This window comes from Bos mutus, chromosome 15, assembly GCF_027580195.1.
Source record: "Bos mutus isolate GX-2022 chromosome 15, NWIPB_WYAK_1.1, whole genome shotgun sequence".
NCBI lineage: Eukaryota > Metazoa > Chordata > Mammalia > Artiodactyla > Bovidae > Bos > Bos mutus.
In genome coordinates this window covers 8,304,061-8,322,810 of record NC_091631.1, presented here as the reverse complement: position 1 = coordinate 8,322,810, position 18,750 = coordinate 8,304,061, and the positions used below count along the sequence as shown (strand labels likewise).

The 18,750-nt window shown below is 40.1% G+C and overlaps 1 protein-coding gene across 1 annotated transcript in view; it reads left to right on the top strand.

Annotated features, from left to right (window-relative positions):
• The window catches only part of HSD17B12 (hydroxysteroid 17-beta dehydrogenase 12), a 177,392-nt gene that overhangs the window by 62,103 nt on the left and 96,539 nt on the right, over window positions 1-18,750 (top strand). The window contains exons 2-3 of the mRNA XM_005905133.2: window positions 7,865-7,911; window positions 10,492-10,567. Coding sequence (XP_005905195.1) covers window positions 7,865-7,911; window positions 10,492-10,567 — 123 coding nt within the window. The remainder of the gene's footprint in view (window positions 1-7,864; window positions 7,912-10,491; window positions 10,568-18,750) is intronic.

Here is an 18,750-nt window from a genome sequence, read left to right as displayed (position 1 = left end):
ATACAGATAATATCCCATTTTTTTGTTTGTTTGTTTGTTTGTTTTTTGGTCTAAAACCTCTTGAAGCTAAGTTCAAAAGCTAAGGTCTAAAACCTTTTTCAAGCTAAGTTATGTATTTCTTAGATTTAAGTAAAATCACTTTTAAAAAAAGGGAGCGTGACTTGTAGGCTCTCAGTAGTCCATCAGGAAATAGACTTGGACATTTGTGATGTGTGTATAGGGGAGGTATGTAGGGGGATGTTTTTAGAAATGGTACCTAAAAGTGAGTAAGCAAAGGAAGCAGGGTAGGGCAGAGGGAGAAGTCAAACTGATGCTGGAGTCACACTAGATCCCATGGGATGGCCCCATGAGCCCATGGCCCATCAGAGATCCCTAAGTGAGGTCAGGGAGCTGGACCTTGTGTGAACGGGTTAAAATCAGGCACGTATTACCCAGGGGAGGGCTGTAAGCTTGGGCAAGGCAGCCGCCTTTGACTGAGGACCATGCCTGGGAGTGCTCTCTTGTGCGCTGAGAGCAGATGACACTACTCGTGAGAGAACTGGCTGAAGACCCCTGTCCTGGATGGTTTGGTACTCTTAACGGTGCCCAGTGCCCACTACAAACTCCAGAAACTGGAGAGTCTGATGAAGTGTTGATACCCATCAGACAAATTTTATAATCTCTATCCTGGCATATTCTAGGCTTGGCAGGACTGTGTTTAAAGTGTGGTATGCTGGTTGAGGGCTTCCCAGGTCGTGCTAGTGGTAAAGAACCTGCCTGTCGGTGCAGGAGACTTAAGAGACATGGGTTTGATCCCTGGGTTGGGAAGATCCCATGGAGAAGGGAATGTCAACCCGTTCCAGTATTCTTGCCTGCAGAATTCCATGGACAGAGGAGTCTGGTGGGCTGCAGTCCATGGGGTCACAAAGAGTTGGGCACGACTGAAATGATTTACCTGAATGTATGCTGGTTGAGGTCAGCCTGGAGTTCACAGTTCACACACACAGACACACCAGAGTCACCTGTATTCTTTTGAAATTTGTATATTACAGCCAGAAATTCTAGATGCATTAGTTGTGGTGAATTTATTGTCTTTTATTTTTTGAGTTTTTCATATTAAGGGACTTAAAAACACCTAATCTGAGAAAGTCTGATGTTGCCAATGATTCAGTGCTGTAATCACATCTAGGATTTGCTTGCTCCACAATTGTTGAGCATAAATAGAATAATCTAGGTACCGAAGGCTCTGTGAGTAGACAGGTTGAGTGGCAGACAGATTAGGAGAGTATAAGGTATTATACTTGTATCATGAAGAACTTTGAGAAAGCAGGTTCTCAGGGAAATCGTCTAAGCCTTGTTTTGTAGTTTGTAAGAGCAGCTACCTGTGAGCATCACTTGCGCATTCAGCACATGTCTACTGAGCACCCACCTTGTGCACCTCACACAGCAAGGAGCCTAGAATCCAGCAGGAGAATTAAGACGTGTGAGGAAACGCATTTCCAAGTCGAGAGTGGTAAGTGCTGCAAGAGAAGTGCATGCAAAGATGTGGAAGAGAGAAAGGGTTTGTTTGAACTGATCTGAACAGTGGAGTTGGTTGGTGGAGTCTGAACAAGCTATGAAGAAAGAGGCATGGAGATGAGGTTCTGGACATCTGGGAGAGAGCAGGAAAGTTTATCACAGAGAACAGGAAAAGGAGGGAATTGGAAACAATTAGAAAATGTTTATCCTTCTTGTGTGAAACATTAGTGCATCAGTGACAGGAATACAGTGTAAAATTTGGGTCCCCATACTTCCAAAATACTCAGAAGATGAAAAGTTACAGAAATGTGCAACAGAGTTGCTAATGAGGTTGGAGGAACTTTCATGTGATACTTAATTTCCTATAGGTGGATTCCACTACAGATGTTTAAAAGCATGAGTTAATAATGTTTCTTGTAAGCAAAATCACAATCATAAAAACACATGAGTTACCTTTGAAGAGGTATCAGAGAACCAATTTATTTTGAAAACTGGTAAGTAAAGGAAAAAAATCCAACATTTATCTCGTGCTTCTGTGCAAACTCTGTATCATTTGTAATCAAATAACTGATAAGGAGTTGTTTCTCTATGAAAATATTCCAGCTAATAAGTTAAAATGGGATGACAGAATTCAAGTATCAGTTGAGTTCAGTTCAGTTGCTAAGTCGTGACTGACTCTTTGCAACCCCATGGACTGCAGCACACCAGGCTTCCCTGTCCAACGCCTGAACCTTACTCAAACTCACATCCATCAAGTCGGTGTTGCCATCCAACCATTTCATCCTCTTTGTCCCCTTCTCCTCCTGTCTTCAATCTTTCCCAGCATCAGGGTCTTTTCAAGTCAGTTCTTAATATCAGGTGGCCAAAGTATTAGAGTTTCAGCTTCAGCATCAGTCCTTCCAGTTAATATTCATGGACTGATTTCCTTTAGGTTTGACTGGTTTGATCTCCTTGCAGTCCAAGGGACTCTCAAGTCTTCTCTAACAGTATAGCTCAAAAGCATTAATTCTTCAGCACTCAGCTTTCTTTACGGTTCAACTCTCACATCCATACACGATTACTGGAAAAACCATAGCTTTGACTAGATGGACCTTTGTTGGCAAAGTAATGTCTCTGTTTTTTAATATGCTGTCTAAGTTGGTCATGGCTTTTCTTCCAAGGAGTAAGCATCTTTTAATTTCATGGCTGCAGTCACCATCTGCAGTGATTTTGGAGCCCCCCAAAATAAAGTCTGTCACTGTTTCCATTGTTTGCCCATCTATTTGCCATGAAGTGATGGGACTGGATGACATGATCTTAGTTTGCTGAATGTTGAGTTTTAAGCCAACTTTTTCACTCTCCTTTTTCACTTTCATCTAGAGGCTCTTTAATTCTTCTTCGCTTTCTGCCATAAGGGTGGTGTCGTCTGCATATCTGAGGTTTATTGATATTTCTTCTGGCAGTCTTGATTCCAGCTTGTGCTTCATCCAGCCCAGCATCTCTCATGATGTACTCTGCATGTAAGTTAAATAAGCAGGGTGACAATATACAGCCTTGATGTACTCCTTTTCCTATTTGGAAACAGTCTGTTGTTCCATGTCCAGTTCTAACTGTTGGTTCTTGACCTGCATAGATTTCTCAGGAGACAGGTCAGGTGGTCTGGTATTCCCATCTCTTGAAGAATTTTCCACAGTTTATTGTGATCCACACAGTCAAAGGCTTTGGCATAGTCAATAAAGCAGAGATAGATGCTTTTCTGGAACTCTCTTGCTTTTTCCATGATCCAGCAGATGTTGGCAATTTGATCTCTGGTTCCTCTGCCTTTTCTAAATCCAGCTTGAACATCTGGAATTTCCCGATTCATGTATTGCTGAAGCCTAGCTTGGAGAATTTTGAGCATTACTTTACTGGTGTGTGAGATGAGTGCAATTGTGTGGTAGTTTGAGCATTCTTTGGCATTGCCTTTCTTTGTGATTGGAATGAAAACTGACTTTTTCCAGTCCTGTGGCCACTGCTGAGTTTTCCAAATTTGCTGGCATATTGAGTGCAGCACTTTCACAGCATCATCTTTCAGGATTTGAAATTGCTCAACTGGAATTCCATCACCTCCACTAGCTTTGTTCGTAGTGATGCTTTCTAAGGCCCAGGATGTCATTCCAGGATTGTCTGGCTCTAGGTGCGTGATCACACCGTCGTGGTTATCTGGGTCATGATCTTTTTTCTAGAGTTCTTCTGTGTATTCTTGCCACCTCTTCTTAATATCTTCTGCTTCTGTTAGGTCCATACCATTTCTGTCCTTTATTGAGCCCATCTTTGCATGAAATATTCCCTTGGTATCTCTACTTTTCTTGAAGAGATCTCTCTAGTCTTTCCCATTCTGTTGTTTTCCTCTATTTCTTTGCACTGATCACTGAGGAAGGCTTTCTTATCTCTCCTTGCTGTTCTTTGGAGGTCTGCATTCAAATGGGTATATCTTTCTTTTCTCCTTTGCCTTTAGCTTCTCTTCTTTTCTCAGCTGTTTGTAAGGCCTCCTCAGACAACCGTTTTGCCTTTCTGCATTTCTTTTTCTGGAGGATGGTCTTGATCACTGCCTCCTTTACAATGTCACAAACCTCTGTCCATAGTTCTTCCAGCACTCTATCAGATCTAATTCCTTGAATCTATTTCTCACATCCACTGTGTAGTCATAAGGGATTTGATTTAGGTCATACCTGGTGGTTTTCCCTACTTTCTTCAATTTAAGTCTGAATTTGGCAATAAGGAGTCCATGATCTGAGCCATAGTCAGCTCCTGGTCTTGTTTTTGCTGGCTGTATAGAGCTTCTCCATGTTTGGCTGCAAAGAATATAATCAATCTGGTTTCAGTATTGACCATCTGGTCATGTCCATGTATAGAGTCTTCTCTTATGTTGGAAAAGGGTATTTGCTATTACCAGCACACTCTCTGACAAAACTCTGTTAGCCTTTGCCCTGCTTCGTTTCATACTCCAAGGCCAAAGTTGCCTGTTACTCTAGGTACCTCCTGACTTCCTACTTTTTCATTCCAGTCCCTTGTAATGAAAAGGACATCTTTTTTGGGTGTTATTTCTAGAAAGTTTTATAGGTCTTCATACAACCGTTCAACTTCAGCTTCTTTAGCATTATTGGTCAGGGCATAGACTTGGATTACTGTGATATTGAATGGTTTGCCTTGGAAATGAATAGAGATCATTCTGTCATTTTTGAGATCATATCCAAGTACTGCATTATGGACTCTTTTGTTGATTATGATAGTTATTCCATTTCTTCTAGGGAATTCTTGCCCACAGTAATAGATATAATGATCATCAGAGTTAAATTCACCCATTCCGGTCCATTTTAGTTCACTGATTCCTAAAATGTCAGTATTCACTCTTGCCATATCCTGTTTGACCACTTTCAATTTGCCTTGATTCATGGACCTAGCAATCTAGGTTCCTATGCAGTATTGCTCTTTACAGCATCAGACTTTACTTCCATCACCAGTCACATCCACAACTGGGTGTTGTTTTTGCTTTGGCTCCATCTCTTCATTCTTTCTGGAGTTATTTCTCTACTGATCTCCAGTAGCATATTGGGCACCTACCAACCTGGGGAGCTCATCTTTCACTGTCCTATCTTTTGCCTTTTCATACTGTTCATAGCATTCTCAAGGCAAGGCTACTGAAATGGTTTGCCATTCCCTTTTTCAGTGGACCACATATTGTCAGAGCTGTCCACCATGACCCATCCGTCTTGGGTGGCCCTACATGGCCTGGCTTGTAGTTTCATTGAGTTAGAAAAGACTGTGGTCCATGTGATCAGTTCGTTTAGTTTTCTGTGATTGTGGTTTTCATTCTGTCTGCCCTCTGATGGAGAAGGATAAGAGGCTTATGGAAGTATCACCATTTTGCAGTCTAATTAAATAATGTATCTCAGTGGTGAACATCATTGGCTGCTTATGTAACAAAAAGCAAAATTAGCAAATATGTGCCTCCTGATAGAAGTATGTACTATTGCTTATAAAGTATTCTTACCCAAAAAATTAAACCTGCATTTGATCACCTAACTATTAGTGGACAGATGAACATGTTAAATGACATCAGGAGGATGCAATCAGCCAGTGAAAGGCTGGTTAAGTTGAAGTGAAGTTGCTCAGTCGTGTCCGACTCTTTGTGACCCCATGGACTGTAGCCTACCAGGCTCCTCTGTCCATGGGATTTTCCAGGCAGTAGTACTGGAGTGGATTGCCATTTCCTTCTCCAGGGAAATCTTCCCGACCCAGGGATCGAACCCAGGTCTCCCTTTTGTAGACAGACGCTTTACTGCCTGAGCCACCAGGGAAGTCCTTAAGTTAAATGTATGATCTAATATATTCAACAGATGCCAGGGAGGGGAGAAGGAGGGAGGCAGAGGGAGAAAAACAGAAGCTGATAGAGTAGATAGAAAATGGCAACCCACTCCAGTACTCTTGCCTGGAGAATTCCATGGATGGAGGAGCCTGGTGGGCTACAGTCCATGGAGTCACAAAGGGTTGGACATGACTGAGCGGTTAAGCAGAGAGCTGATAGAGGGGGAGAGACAGAGATGGAGACAGACATAGATATGATTTCATAACCTGTTTTATTATTTCATATATGATTATGAAAGATATGACTAGGAAGAATTTAGATATGTTTGCCATATTTCTGAATAGTAAAAGTAGGGAAAGTGTTAGTTGCTCAGTCATGTCCAACTCTTTGTGACCCTGTGGACTGTAGACCACCAGGCTCCTCTGTCCATGGAATTCTTCAGGCAAAAATACTGGAGTGGGTAACCATTCCCTTCTCCAGGGGATCTTCCTGACCCAGGGATTAAGACCCAGATCTCCTGCACTGCAGGCAGGTTCTTTACCGTCTGAGCCATAGGGAATCCCATTTCGGGATGCTACTCACAACCATGCTATGAATTTGTTAATAAACGTGATTCCAGTATTTTAGAGGTAAGATACCATGGTGTGGTCTGAACCGTTATCATTTTCAAATGTTTATGCTACATAAGGTTTTAGAGCTTTAAAGAGTACAGGAGTAGGGTGCCATTGCCTTCTCCGATAATAGGCAGAATGTGTACTTAATTGTACAGCTCCATGCATTTTTACATACACACATACACATCAAGATATAGAATATTTCCTACATCCTGAAGATTCCCTTAATGCCTTTTCCCTGTCATCTACCCCATTACCCAGGAGTAGCCAGTATTCTAACTTCTATCATTATAGATTAGTTTTTCCCTTTTTGGAATTGGATAAATGGAATCAAAACAGCTTGTACACTTTTATTTCAGGATTTTTTGGCTCAATATAATGTCTGAGATGGAGAAGGCAATGGCACCCTACTCCAGTACTCTTGCCTGGAAAATCCCATGGGCAGAGGAGCCTGGTAGGCTGCAGAGCATGGGGTCGCGAAGAGTCGGACACGACTGAGCGACTTCACTTTCACGTTTCCCTTTCATGCATTGGAGAAGGAAATGGCAACCCCCTCCAGTGTTCTTGCCTGGAGAATCCCAGGGATGGGGGAACCTGGTGGGCCGCCGTCTATGGGGTCGCACAGAGTCAGACATGACTGAAGCGACTTAGCAGCAGCACCAGCAGCAATGTCTGAGAGATCTGTTCATCTTTTGCATGTATTAATAGTTCTTTTATTAAAAAATTGCTATTTAGTATTCTGTTGTGTAAATATACCTTAATTTACTTACTCATTCTCTTGTAGTTTAATATTTGCACAACTGTGCATCAATAAAGCTACCATGGACATTGTTTTGATAGACATGATGTTTTTATTACCTCTTGGAAATTGTTAGGTCATAGGTAGGCACATTTATTTCTGGACGTAATGCAAAGTCATTTTTCCAAAATGATTGTGTCAATTTATAGTGCCACCGCATTGTATGAGAGTTGTAGTTGCTTTACATCCTTGTCAGCCCTTGGAAGTGCAGTTTTTTTATTTTTGCTTTGTGCTGGGTATTCATTCCTAATATTGAACCACTGGTAACTGCTCCATCTTTTACATCAAAAGTATAGTTGACCTGTCAGCAGCACGGTCGGTTAGGGTCACGGACCCTCCATGCAGTTCAAAATCAAAGTATAACCTGACAGTTGGCTCTCAGTATCTTGAAATTTTGCTTCTGAGGTTTCATATCTGTGGATTCAACCAACCTTGGATCGTGTAGTACTGTACTATGTATTTACTGGAAAAAATTCGCATGTACATGGACCCTTGGTGTTCAAAGCCATGTGGTTCAAGGGTCAGCTATATTACACAGGCCCTTTTGTGTCTAATTGGTGGGTCTTAACTATGATCAGTTTTACATCGTGATTCTGAAACTAAACTGTTACTTTTTTCTTCTCTCAGTTGTCACAGGTAGTACTGATGGAATTGGAAAATCATATGCAGAAAAGGTAAGTAATTTTCAAGACTTCTTTTGGTATAAAAATATAAGAACAAATATAGAATGCTCTCTTACAGTAATTTTGATTTTGAAGTTAAAAGCACCAATAGAGCATTATACAATATAATAGAGGTACTTTGTTTCCACCTTGTTAGCAACACTATGCTTAAACACAACTTTAAAACAACTTTTGGGGCATAATGTGTGTAAAACGTTTTGTCCTGGTTAGTTGGAATTGTGAACATTTTAGTGTAATTTTATTTTATATTGTGTAACTATGGACCATTCTCAGTCTTTAAAGTTAATTGCTTTGGATTATTTTCCAAAAGGTAGATAAAATATTAGAGAGTGATTAAATCTGCAGACTAGCCCATGGTATCGTTTTCACAAGAAGAACTGTGACTGGCAGATATTGACAGACACCCTCAGAGGATTCCAGTTGTCTGTAATGTAACCCAAGGGGAGGACATCATAATAGTTCGAACAAAACTATACAGGCCAGAAGCATTGGCCATGCTGTTAAGGCATGCAGTCCTGGTTCCACAGAGGCACCGATATCCTGAGATATTGTCTGATTGTGGTGGAGATCCTGGTCAATCCATTGACTCTCTCATTTATCCTTTCAAAAGTGTTTTTTAAAAAAAATCCTTTGGTTTCTCAGCCTTCTGTTTTTAATGCAAAATCTACAGAAAAGTTTCAAGAAGAATATAGCAAGCACTCGTACACCTTTCATCAGGATTCACCAGTTGTTAACATTTTGCCGTTTCACTTTATCATTATAATTTGGTGGGATCATTTGGGACTTACAGACATTGTAACAACTCACCCTTAAAGATTTCAGCATGAAGCTTCTGAAAACTAGAATGTTCACTCTTGTAACCACAGTCCAGTGATCACACATGGGATAGGAAATTTAACTTGACACCATACTACTGTACAATATACACTCCATATGCAAGTTTCCCTGTTATCCCAGTAGTGTCTTTTATAGAGCTTTTTGTATTCCAGAATCCATTTAAAGATTATGCGTTGCATCTAGATGTCATATTTCTTGACAAGGAGAGCTCCCTAGCACCCTTCCTCGCAGCCCCCTCCCCGCCCCCGCCAGCTTTTTTGCCTTTTTTCTTTTATAACAGTGGCATTTTGGAAAAAATCCAGGCCAGTTGTTTTGTAGATTACTCAGTTGGATTTGTCTGATTGTTTCCTCGTGATTGTGTACGTGTGTGCTCAGTTGCTCAGTTCCTCATGATGCGGTTCAAGTTAAATTTTTTTAGCAGAAACGCTGCACAGGTGATAAACATTTTTTAGCAGGAATGTTACACAGGTGGTACTGTATTCTTTTGAGTTTATCTTATCAGGAGCCACAAGAAGTCCATTCGTTCCTTTATTGATTATGTTGAGATAAATCACGTATTAAGATGCTCTCTACCATAATTTTCTATTATAAAAGTACCTTTTCCCCCTTTGTAATTAATGAGGAATCTGTAGGATGATTCTTTGTATGCATACCTCATTTCTCAACAATCTTCCACCGCAGCATCTGTTGCTGATTTTTGCCTAGTTATCACTAGGGTAGTTTTAAAATGGTGATTTTTAAATGGTATCTTTCCTTTTACAATTATATTAGATGCCGTTTTTCTATAGATAGGATCTTTTCCTTGTTCTTCCTCTCTCCATTAATTTAAAAAAAAAAAAGAACTCTCGTATATATTCATGGGTTTTTTTTATAGTGTTTTTATAAGAGATTAATTCAGCAAGTTATAACCAATCTTAATTATTTTTTGTAAAAAAATGTTCCATATCTTCTCATTTGCTATACCACTTTTTTACTTAATAAAAGCTGACTTTAGGATTTAGGACTGGAAAATTAGTTTACTAAATCATTTATAGTTCAAAGCACATAATTTATTCTCATTTATATACTGTCTGTAGTAGTTCACTAAAAATTCTGTGTATATCAGTGTTTTTTCTTCTGCCCCTATATTTATGGGTGTCTGGGAGTAGAAACCACGTTCCTGAAAATCTTATTCATTTTGTGCAGTACTTATACAGCGCTGGGGAAGTACATGGAAGGTACTCCTCAGGAAATGCTTTATTAAGTCATCCAATTAACTGTCTTAGTTTGCCTTTGTAGTCCATAAAGTATAGTATTTAAATAAAAACCTTAAAATTGATTCTATTTTTATGCATCCCCAACATTTTAACTGTGGTTTCCTTTGCCAGTTCTACAGTCTTCATCTACCCAGTCTAAGACAAAAACTTTTAAAGCTAATTTTTAAATTAAAGAAGTAATAGATACTTATGATTAAAAAAATTAAGTATGGACAGGTACAAAATAAAAGTCTTCCTTTTTCTAAAACCCATTGACTTTTATACACTGCTTGACTGAGAAAGATAGTTCTTTGGGGAATCTTTTTGTAAAGTCTTCATTTTGGTTTGCCCATTCATTACACTCGGGGGTGTATTTGTTTCTTAACTTGAATTATCTGTGGGTCAGATTTTCTTAAAATGAGACTATATCTAATTTACATTTTAAAGTGAAACACACAGATGTGATTCAGCTGTTCAGTGTCTTCTTTTATTGTTTCAGTTAGCAAAGTGTGGAATGAAAATTGTCCTTATCAGCAGATCACAGGACAAACTGAACCAGGTTTCCAGTGAGATAAGTAAGTCTTCACATCACCCTTCCCCTTATATACCCTTCACAAAAGGAGTACAGGTAGCCTAAATTTAATGTTTTCAAGCAGATATCTAGCATTAACATATTTATTTATGGTTCATAAAGCTTCTTTTTTTGTTTTATTTTTTTGCTGTTAATGGGGTGTTTCAAAGGTGGATCAATTTTTTCAAATTAATGTAGTACCATTATAAGTTGCTTAAAGTGTATTTTACTGACTCATTTAAGTTCTTTTGTGAAGAATCAGATTCTCTGATTATGTTCTCCTTAAACATCAGCATTCTTTTTCTGTTGCTCCTTTTAATTATTCTAACATTTTTGTTTTTTTGCTCTTTGACTTCAATGTCTTTATTTACTGGCCATGCGATGTGGCATGTGGGGTCTTAGTTCCCCAACCAGGGGTGGAACCTGCACCCCCTGCAGTGGAAGTACAGAGTCTTAACCACTGGACCACCAAGGAGGTCCCTGACTTCACTGTCTTTCAATGTATATCATGTACGACTGAGGAAAAATGCAAAAGGCTAGCATATGTACACGTGAGAGAGAAACTGTTTTGGACTTTTTTCTTAGACAGCTGTGCTTGAGACCTGAATTATAATATGGCAAAAACTCTTTTCATCTGACATCTCGTTAACCAACCAGATGGTTAAACCAATGCTGTGCATTTCCTTGGTACAATGTGTTAACTCATCTTCCTAATATGCTGTTTGTGGCTGGTAGGCTTCTCAGTATGATGCTTGTGTACTTTTATTCCTATGGGTCTAATGGTTTACCTGTTAACAGTCAGTTTTATTTGTTTTTAGACTTATGCCGGGTGCATTTGTTATTAAGCATTCTGTACACTGATGAGTTACTAGTGTAAAAGGGTGAGCACGATAACCAAGTTGAATGCTCTGAAAAAAAGTGAGAAAAGCAAGTTCTTTTAGAAATTGCCTGTTAACTTAGGGGAAAACAAGAAAAATGCAAACTATTGGGGGAAAAACGGTTTGGACTGTTTCATATGTGTTGAAGTTTTTGCTGCATTAAGAACTGAAACTGCAATTATAGATAATGCGTTCTGGGTGTGGGGGTGTTGTATATGTAAGAAAGACTGGAATTCCAGACTGCAGATCTAAATTCAGATAAGGACTTGGTCCCCTACACAGAGAATTGGTGAATGAATTGTACTTACTCATGGTGTAAGTAATTTATAACTTACATTTAGAACCCGTCAAAATGGTTATGTGTGCTTATCATTTTCTAGAATTCCTTGCTTTAACTGACTTCTCTGAGTATCCAGCTAAAAAACTGCCCTAATTCTTTCAGAAGAGAAAAGATTTCTACTGTATTTTTCTGTTTTCCCAGCTTTATTGAGGTATAATTGACATATAACATTATGTAAGTTTGTATATACCATATTATTATTAACATTGCTATCTACTACTAACATTTATGTAGTATGTTATTATTTATTTATTCTCTCACATGTATTATCCTCTTTGATCCTTCAAGCAACCTTGTGAGGTGTATATTTTGTTATTATTTCTACTCAGACCATAGCTGGTCCTTTTGGACAAATTACACGTTGAGACACTTTTGGTGAAAAACAGATCTTTGTAATATAAAGTATATTAAAAAAATTTTAAAGCCCTGTTGAGGGCACAGATCTTTGCAAAAGTGAGATATCCAATACGTCTTTGGTATTTAAGGATTTTAACTTTCAAAGTTTCAACCGTGTAAATGCAACCTTGAAGGTCCAAGACATACAGAATCTTGCAGTTTTGCTGAGGTGTGAATTGGAATTAAGGCATGCTCCTGTGACACTAAGGAGCTGGAGGTATTTACTTCATGCAGTAGGTGATGTCAACATACTGCCTGGATCTTAGTGCTGCTTCTTACTTAGTCACTTGTAGTTAACTGTGTGTAATAACTCTTACAGTGATAAAACATTGTGTGTATGTTTGTGGGGAGTGTATGTAAACCTGTTAGTGAAAGCACTTAGTAGTTGCTAGAAATAAACGTTCACAGGCTGAAAATAGAAGCTTTTGATTAAACGGAACATTGAATTTTGAAATGCTATACTATGAATGACTCCACCCTCTATTTGACACAGAAGCAAGAAAAGCTTCCTCATGACACTCACAGCAAGTGCTCCAGGCTGTACAAAAGTTGCCCCATGAGTCAGAAGATATACTTTAATGGCATTTGAGAATTTTGTTAACTTGTGATATGAGGTGACACCTGACTGTGGGCAGAAATGTGATTCTGGAAAAAGGCAGGATCCTGTTCAAACATTTTTCATGCAGAAACAGATTGTGAAGGCACTGAAATGACCTTTATTGTGAGCAAAAAATTTTTGTTTAGTTCTTGAAAATTTTGAAAAATATTTTTCTGGGCATAATATAAATTTACTGGGAGAGGTGATATCAACAAACCAGGTCATCTGTTCTAGGCTGAAAAAATAAAATACACAGAGGAGATTTATAAGTTTGTACAAGTTTTCAACTCAGATGTAAATCATCTGTGAGGGGATCATATTTTCCTGAACGTATGTATTCCAGAAGAAGGAAGGACCAGAATTTAATGTTGGCAAAGACGGACTGACTCTGTTTATGCCTTCAGCAGATCTGTATTGAATGCCTGTGTACCAGGTACTATGTTAGGCAGTCAAGATACAGTAGTGAACAAGGTATATGCGGTCATTGTGCTCGTGGAATGATATGTAAGTGGAGGATACAGAAAAAAAATAGGAAAAAATAATAAAACCAAAAAAAGACAAATACTTGCAGTTTGTGGTAAGCACCATAAAGGAAATAAATAAGGGGCTGGAGAAAGAAAATAGGGAGTTCTTACATTGTAGCAACACAGTGAATTTTATGACTGGCAGACTAATAAAGGGCTACACTACTGACCTCTTGCCCATATAATAAGCAAGTTGGTGCTTCACTGAAGAAATATCTGCTGGGCCCTCTTGGGGGTGTGGTGGTGGAGGGATTGTGTGTGGAAATTGCCATTATAGATCACTCCAACATTTCTACTTCCTTAAACCTTTGGATTCTTGACTCTACATTATGCCATGAGAAGTTGTGGCCTCTGTAGTTCAGATGGTAAAGAATCTGCCTGCCATGCAGGAGACCAGGGTTTGATCCCTGGGTCGGGAAGATCCTCTGGAGAAGGGAATGGCAATCCACTCCAGTATTCTTGCCTGGAGAATCCCATGGACAGAGGAGCTTGGCAGGCTACAGTTCATGGGATCACAAAGAGTTGGACACAACTGAGCAACTAACACTACTACTACTACTATTTTATTAGCTGAGCTATTTAAAATCTTAAAAGATGATGCTGTTAAAGTGCTGCCCTCAGTATATCAGCAAATTTGGAAAACTCAGCAGTGGCCACAGGACTGGAAAAGGTCAGTTTTCATTCCAGTCCCAAAGAAGGGCAATGGCAAAGAATGTTGAGACTCCATGTAATTGTGCTCATTTCACATGCTAGCAAGGTAATGCTCAAATCCATTAAGCTAGGCTTCAGCAGTACATGAACTGAGAATTTCCAGATGTACAAGCTGGGTTTCTAAGAGACAGAAAAACCAGAGATCAAATTGCTAACTTTCCTTGGATCATGGAGAAAGCAAGGGAGTTCCAGAAAAACATCTCCTTCTGCTTCATTGACTACAAGAAAGCCTTTGACTGTGTGCATCATAACAAACTGTAGAATCTTCTTAATGAAATGGGACTATCAGACCACTTTACCTATCTCTTTAAAAACCTGTATGCAGGACAAGAAGCAACAATTAGAACCTTACATGGTACAACTGACTGGTTCAAAACTGGGAGAGGAGTATGACAAGGCTGTATATTGTCACCCTGCTTATTTAACTTCTATGCAGAGCACATCATGCGAAATGCCAGGCTGGATGAATCACAAGCTGGAATCAAGATTGCTGGGAGAAATGTCAGTAACCTCAGATATGTAGATGATATCACTCTAAAGGCAGAAAGTAAAGAGGAACTAAAGAGCCTCTTGATGAGGGTGAAAGAGGAAAGTGAAAAAGCTGTCTTAAAACTCAACATTCAAAAAACTAAGATCATGGCATCAGTTTCCTTCACTTCATGGCAAATAGAAGGGGGAAAATTGGAAACAGTGACAGATTTTATTTTCTTGGGCTCTAAAATCACTGCAGACAGTGACTGCAGCCTTAAAATTAAAAGATGCTTGCTCTTTGGGAGGAAAGCCATGAACAAACCAAGACAGCATATTAAAAAGCAGAGACATCACTTTGCCGACAAAAGTCCATATAGTCAAAGCTATGGTTTTTCAACTGGTCATGTATGGATGTGAGAGCCAACCACAAAGAAGGCTGAGTGCTGAAGAACTGATGCTTTTGAATGGTGGTGTTGGGAGAAGACTCTGAGGATCCTTTGGACAGCAAGATCAAACCTGTCAATCCTAAAGAAAATCATCCCTGAATATTCATTGGAAGGACTGATGCTGAAGCTGAAGTTCCAGTACTTTGGCTACCTGATGCCAAGAGCTGGCTAACTGGAAAAGAAGATTGAGGGCAGAAGGAGAAGGGGCGACAGAGGATGAGATGGTTGGATGACGTCACCGACTCGATGGACGTGAGTTTGAGCAAACTCCCGGAGAGAGTGGAGGACAGAGGAGCCTGGTGTGTTGCAGTTCACGTGAGAGCAAAGAGTTGGATACAACTTAGCAGCTGAACAACAACAGCAATGTTATTAAATGTGGACCATCATGGAGTCAAAGTTAACTCTTACAGCTCTTTTCAGCTGTAGAAACTAACCTTTATATCCTGAGTCTTTCACAAGTGATTCATATAACCGATCCCTGGGTTGGGACAATCCCCTGGAGAAAGGAATGGCTACCCACTCCAGTGTTTTTGCCTGGGAAATCCCATGGACAGAGGAGCCTAATGGACTATAGTCCTTGGGGTTCCAAGAGTCGGACATGACTTAACAACTGAACTACCACCAGTCTGGTGCTACATTTTGTTTTCCTTAGTCTAATACCCATAGAATCTGTTCACACCCAGATTTTTCCAGATCTCTACCAATACATTTTTCCATATTTCTACCAATACATACCAGATCTATACCAATTGTATATTAAAAAAAAAAAAAACTTGACAGTTATTTTTGTGTATAAGTTTTGCTTTGTGGATTAGACTTTGTACTTGTGCTCCCAGAGAATTTCAGTATCTAACCCTGTTATGGAGAAGGCAATGGCACCCCACTCCAGTACTCTTGCCTGGAAAATCCCATGGACAGAGGAGCCTGGTAGGCTGCAGTCCATGGGGTCACTGGGAGTCGGACATGACTGAGCAACTTCACTTTCACTTTTCACTTTCACCCATTGGAGAAGGAAATGGCAACCCACTCCAGTGTTCTTGCCTGGAGAATCCCAGGGACGGGGGAGCCTGGTGGGCTGCCATCTATGGGGTCTCACAGAGTCGGACACGACTGAAGGAATTGCTGGGTCATAACACAGTTCTGTTTTCAGTGTTTTGAGAATCCCCCATTCTGTTTTCCACAGTGACTGTGCCAGTTTACATTCCCACCTATAGTTTAGGAGTGCTCCCTCTTCTCCACATCCCCACCAACATTTGTTACTTGTGTTCTTTTTGATGATCACCATTCTGACAGGTATGAGATGATGTCTCCATGTGATTTTGATTTGCTTTTCCAGTCTTTGTAGTCACTGTTTCTTCCAAACTGAAAGGTCTGTGCCAAGGAGCTGCTTGGTCTCTTAAGGCACTTCTTCAGTAGATACTTGAACGATGGGCAACCACCATTAATAGTGATGCTGCTGCATGAAATCAAGCCAACATAAAAGTGTCTTGAGGTCTGTATTTTGGGCTTCCACTCCTGATTCCAATTTCTGTACAAGCCAGAGTTCAGTCAGGAAACAGAAGTCAAGCAGGTTTGTTTAACTAGGCTAGCTTGTCTCTCTTCATGCTCACGCTCAGTCGTGTCCGACTCTGTGACCCCATGGACTACAGCCCACCAGGCTCCTCTGTCCGTGGGATTTCCCAGGCAAGAATACTGGTTGTTGTTTAGTCGCTCAGTCGTGTCCGACTCTTGCAATTCCATGGACTGTGATCCACCAGGTTCCTCTGTCCATGGGATTTCCCAGGCAAGAATACTGGAGTGGGTTGCCATTTCCTCCTCCAGGGGATCTTCTCGACCTAGGGATCAACCCTTGTCTCCTGCGTTGCAGGTGGATTCTTTACCACTGAGCCATTGGGGAAGCCCTCTCTCTCCAGCTTTTAAACTCAATCCAGTGGGTAAACTCATCCTTCTTTCTTCCTTGTCTCACTGGAGAAGTCTTTCCTGAAGACAGGAAAGGAGGAGACTGAAAAAGAAACCAAGTGGAGAGAAATAGGGCCCCTCTTACCATCTAACTCTCTACTGTTATTATGTAAATTTGGGGATTCTGTGCCTTGAGATGTAATTGCTTGTGTACGTGGAGGACAGCCTACTCATCAAAGCTCTTCAGAAAAAAATTTTAAAGGATTATATATAATATTGTAGGGAACTAAATATTTCACCAGCAGTGGTTAAATGCTTTCCCAGGATTGACTGCTTTGATGAAATTATAGTTCTTTGTAAGGATACCTGTCACTTGTTGAATTAAGTCAAGCTGAAAGTCATCACACATATAATAAGCTTATTTTATTATCATTATTAGCCAGGATTATGAATATATTAAGTATTTTTATTGATTTTGATTTGTCAAAGAAAAAAGACTCCTGAATAAATGTCAAACTCTGAGTTGAGTTGTGCTTTACTTGCAATAAAGCACAGTGCAAGAGAGACTGGCTTTCAGAGCAACCTAATGGTTCATAGAATATAGAGAAGGAAATGTTAATAGTTCATGTTATTATGCAGCAGTCGATAATTCTCATTGCATACAGTTTAATCAACTTTGATTTCAAAAGACATTTCTGTCTTTTGATTAAAGAAAGTAAAGAAAGTGAAGTCGCTCAGTTGTGTCCAACTCGTGGCGACCCCATGGACTGTAGCTTGCCAGGCTCCTTCTGTTCATGGGACTTTCCAGGCAAAAATACTGGAGTGGGTTGCCATTCCCTTCTCCAGGGGATCTTCCCAACCCAGGGATTGAACCCGGGTCACCTGCATTGCAGGCAGACTCCTTACCGTCTGAGTCACCACAAATACGATGTCTCTTGTGTGTGACTTATGTCAGGGTGAAAACCTTTAGGATGGTCCCAAAATTTCATGACTTTATTTCTTCAAATGTAAAGCTTTTAGAAAACTTACTGGTAAATCTTCCTGGTAAATAGTCGACAGAGGAATAGGTTAAGGTGAACAATATCAGTTTCACTTTTTTAATCTTTAACTATGATCGTATCTGTGCAGTTAAAGTGCAGATTTGACCCAACATGTTGGACCCATGTTTTTTTGATGTGCCATCAGTATTGTTCAGAGAAGGCAATGGCACCCCACTCCAGTGCTCTTGCCTGGAAAATCCCATGGGCAGAGGAGCCTGGTCGGCTGCAGTCCATGGGGTCACTAAGAGTCAGACACGACTGACCGACTTCACTTTGACTTTTCACTTTCATGCATTGGAGAAGGAAATGGCAACCCACTCCAGTGTTCTTGCCTGGAGAATCCCAGGGACCGGGGAGCCTGGTGGGCTGCCGTCTATGGGGTCACACAGAGTCGGACACGACTGAAGCGACTTAGCAGTAGCAGCAAGGAATATAAAACATTCTTGAACACATAAAGATCTTTTTGTTTTATCTTTAATAAAGCTAGAACTGTATGATTGTAGGAATAGAGTTAATCTCATGTATCCCCTAGAGTCACATATCTCTTTTATCACTTCTCTAGTACCAAAAATATCTTTATTGCCCTTTGAGTTCACCTATTTCAAGGTCATAAGCCATCAGGAACCAAGAAGACCGTCCAGTATGCCTCTACCAATTTTGCCTATTGGTAAGATCATATTACCTATGGTCTTACTCCAAGTTCCCCAAGTAACTCAGTGCTGTTGGTCTTCAGAAAGCGACATTCTGTGCTCCCTGTAAGACTCCCTTCAAGTCATAGAGGAGGTACCAGGATGGTTTACTGGGAGGTCTTTGAAACTTTGTTTCCCCATACGGAAATGTAATCCTTGTTCCTTCCTTGTGGGTTTGTCATGCCTAATTAAGTG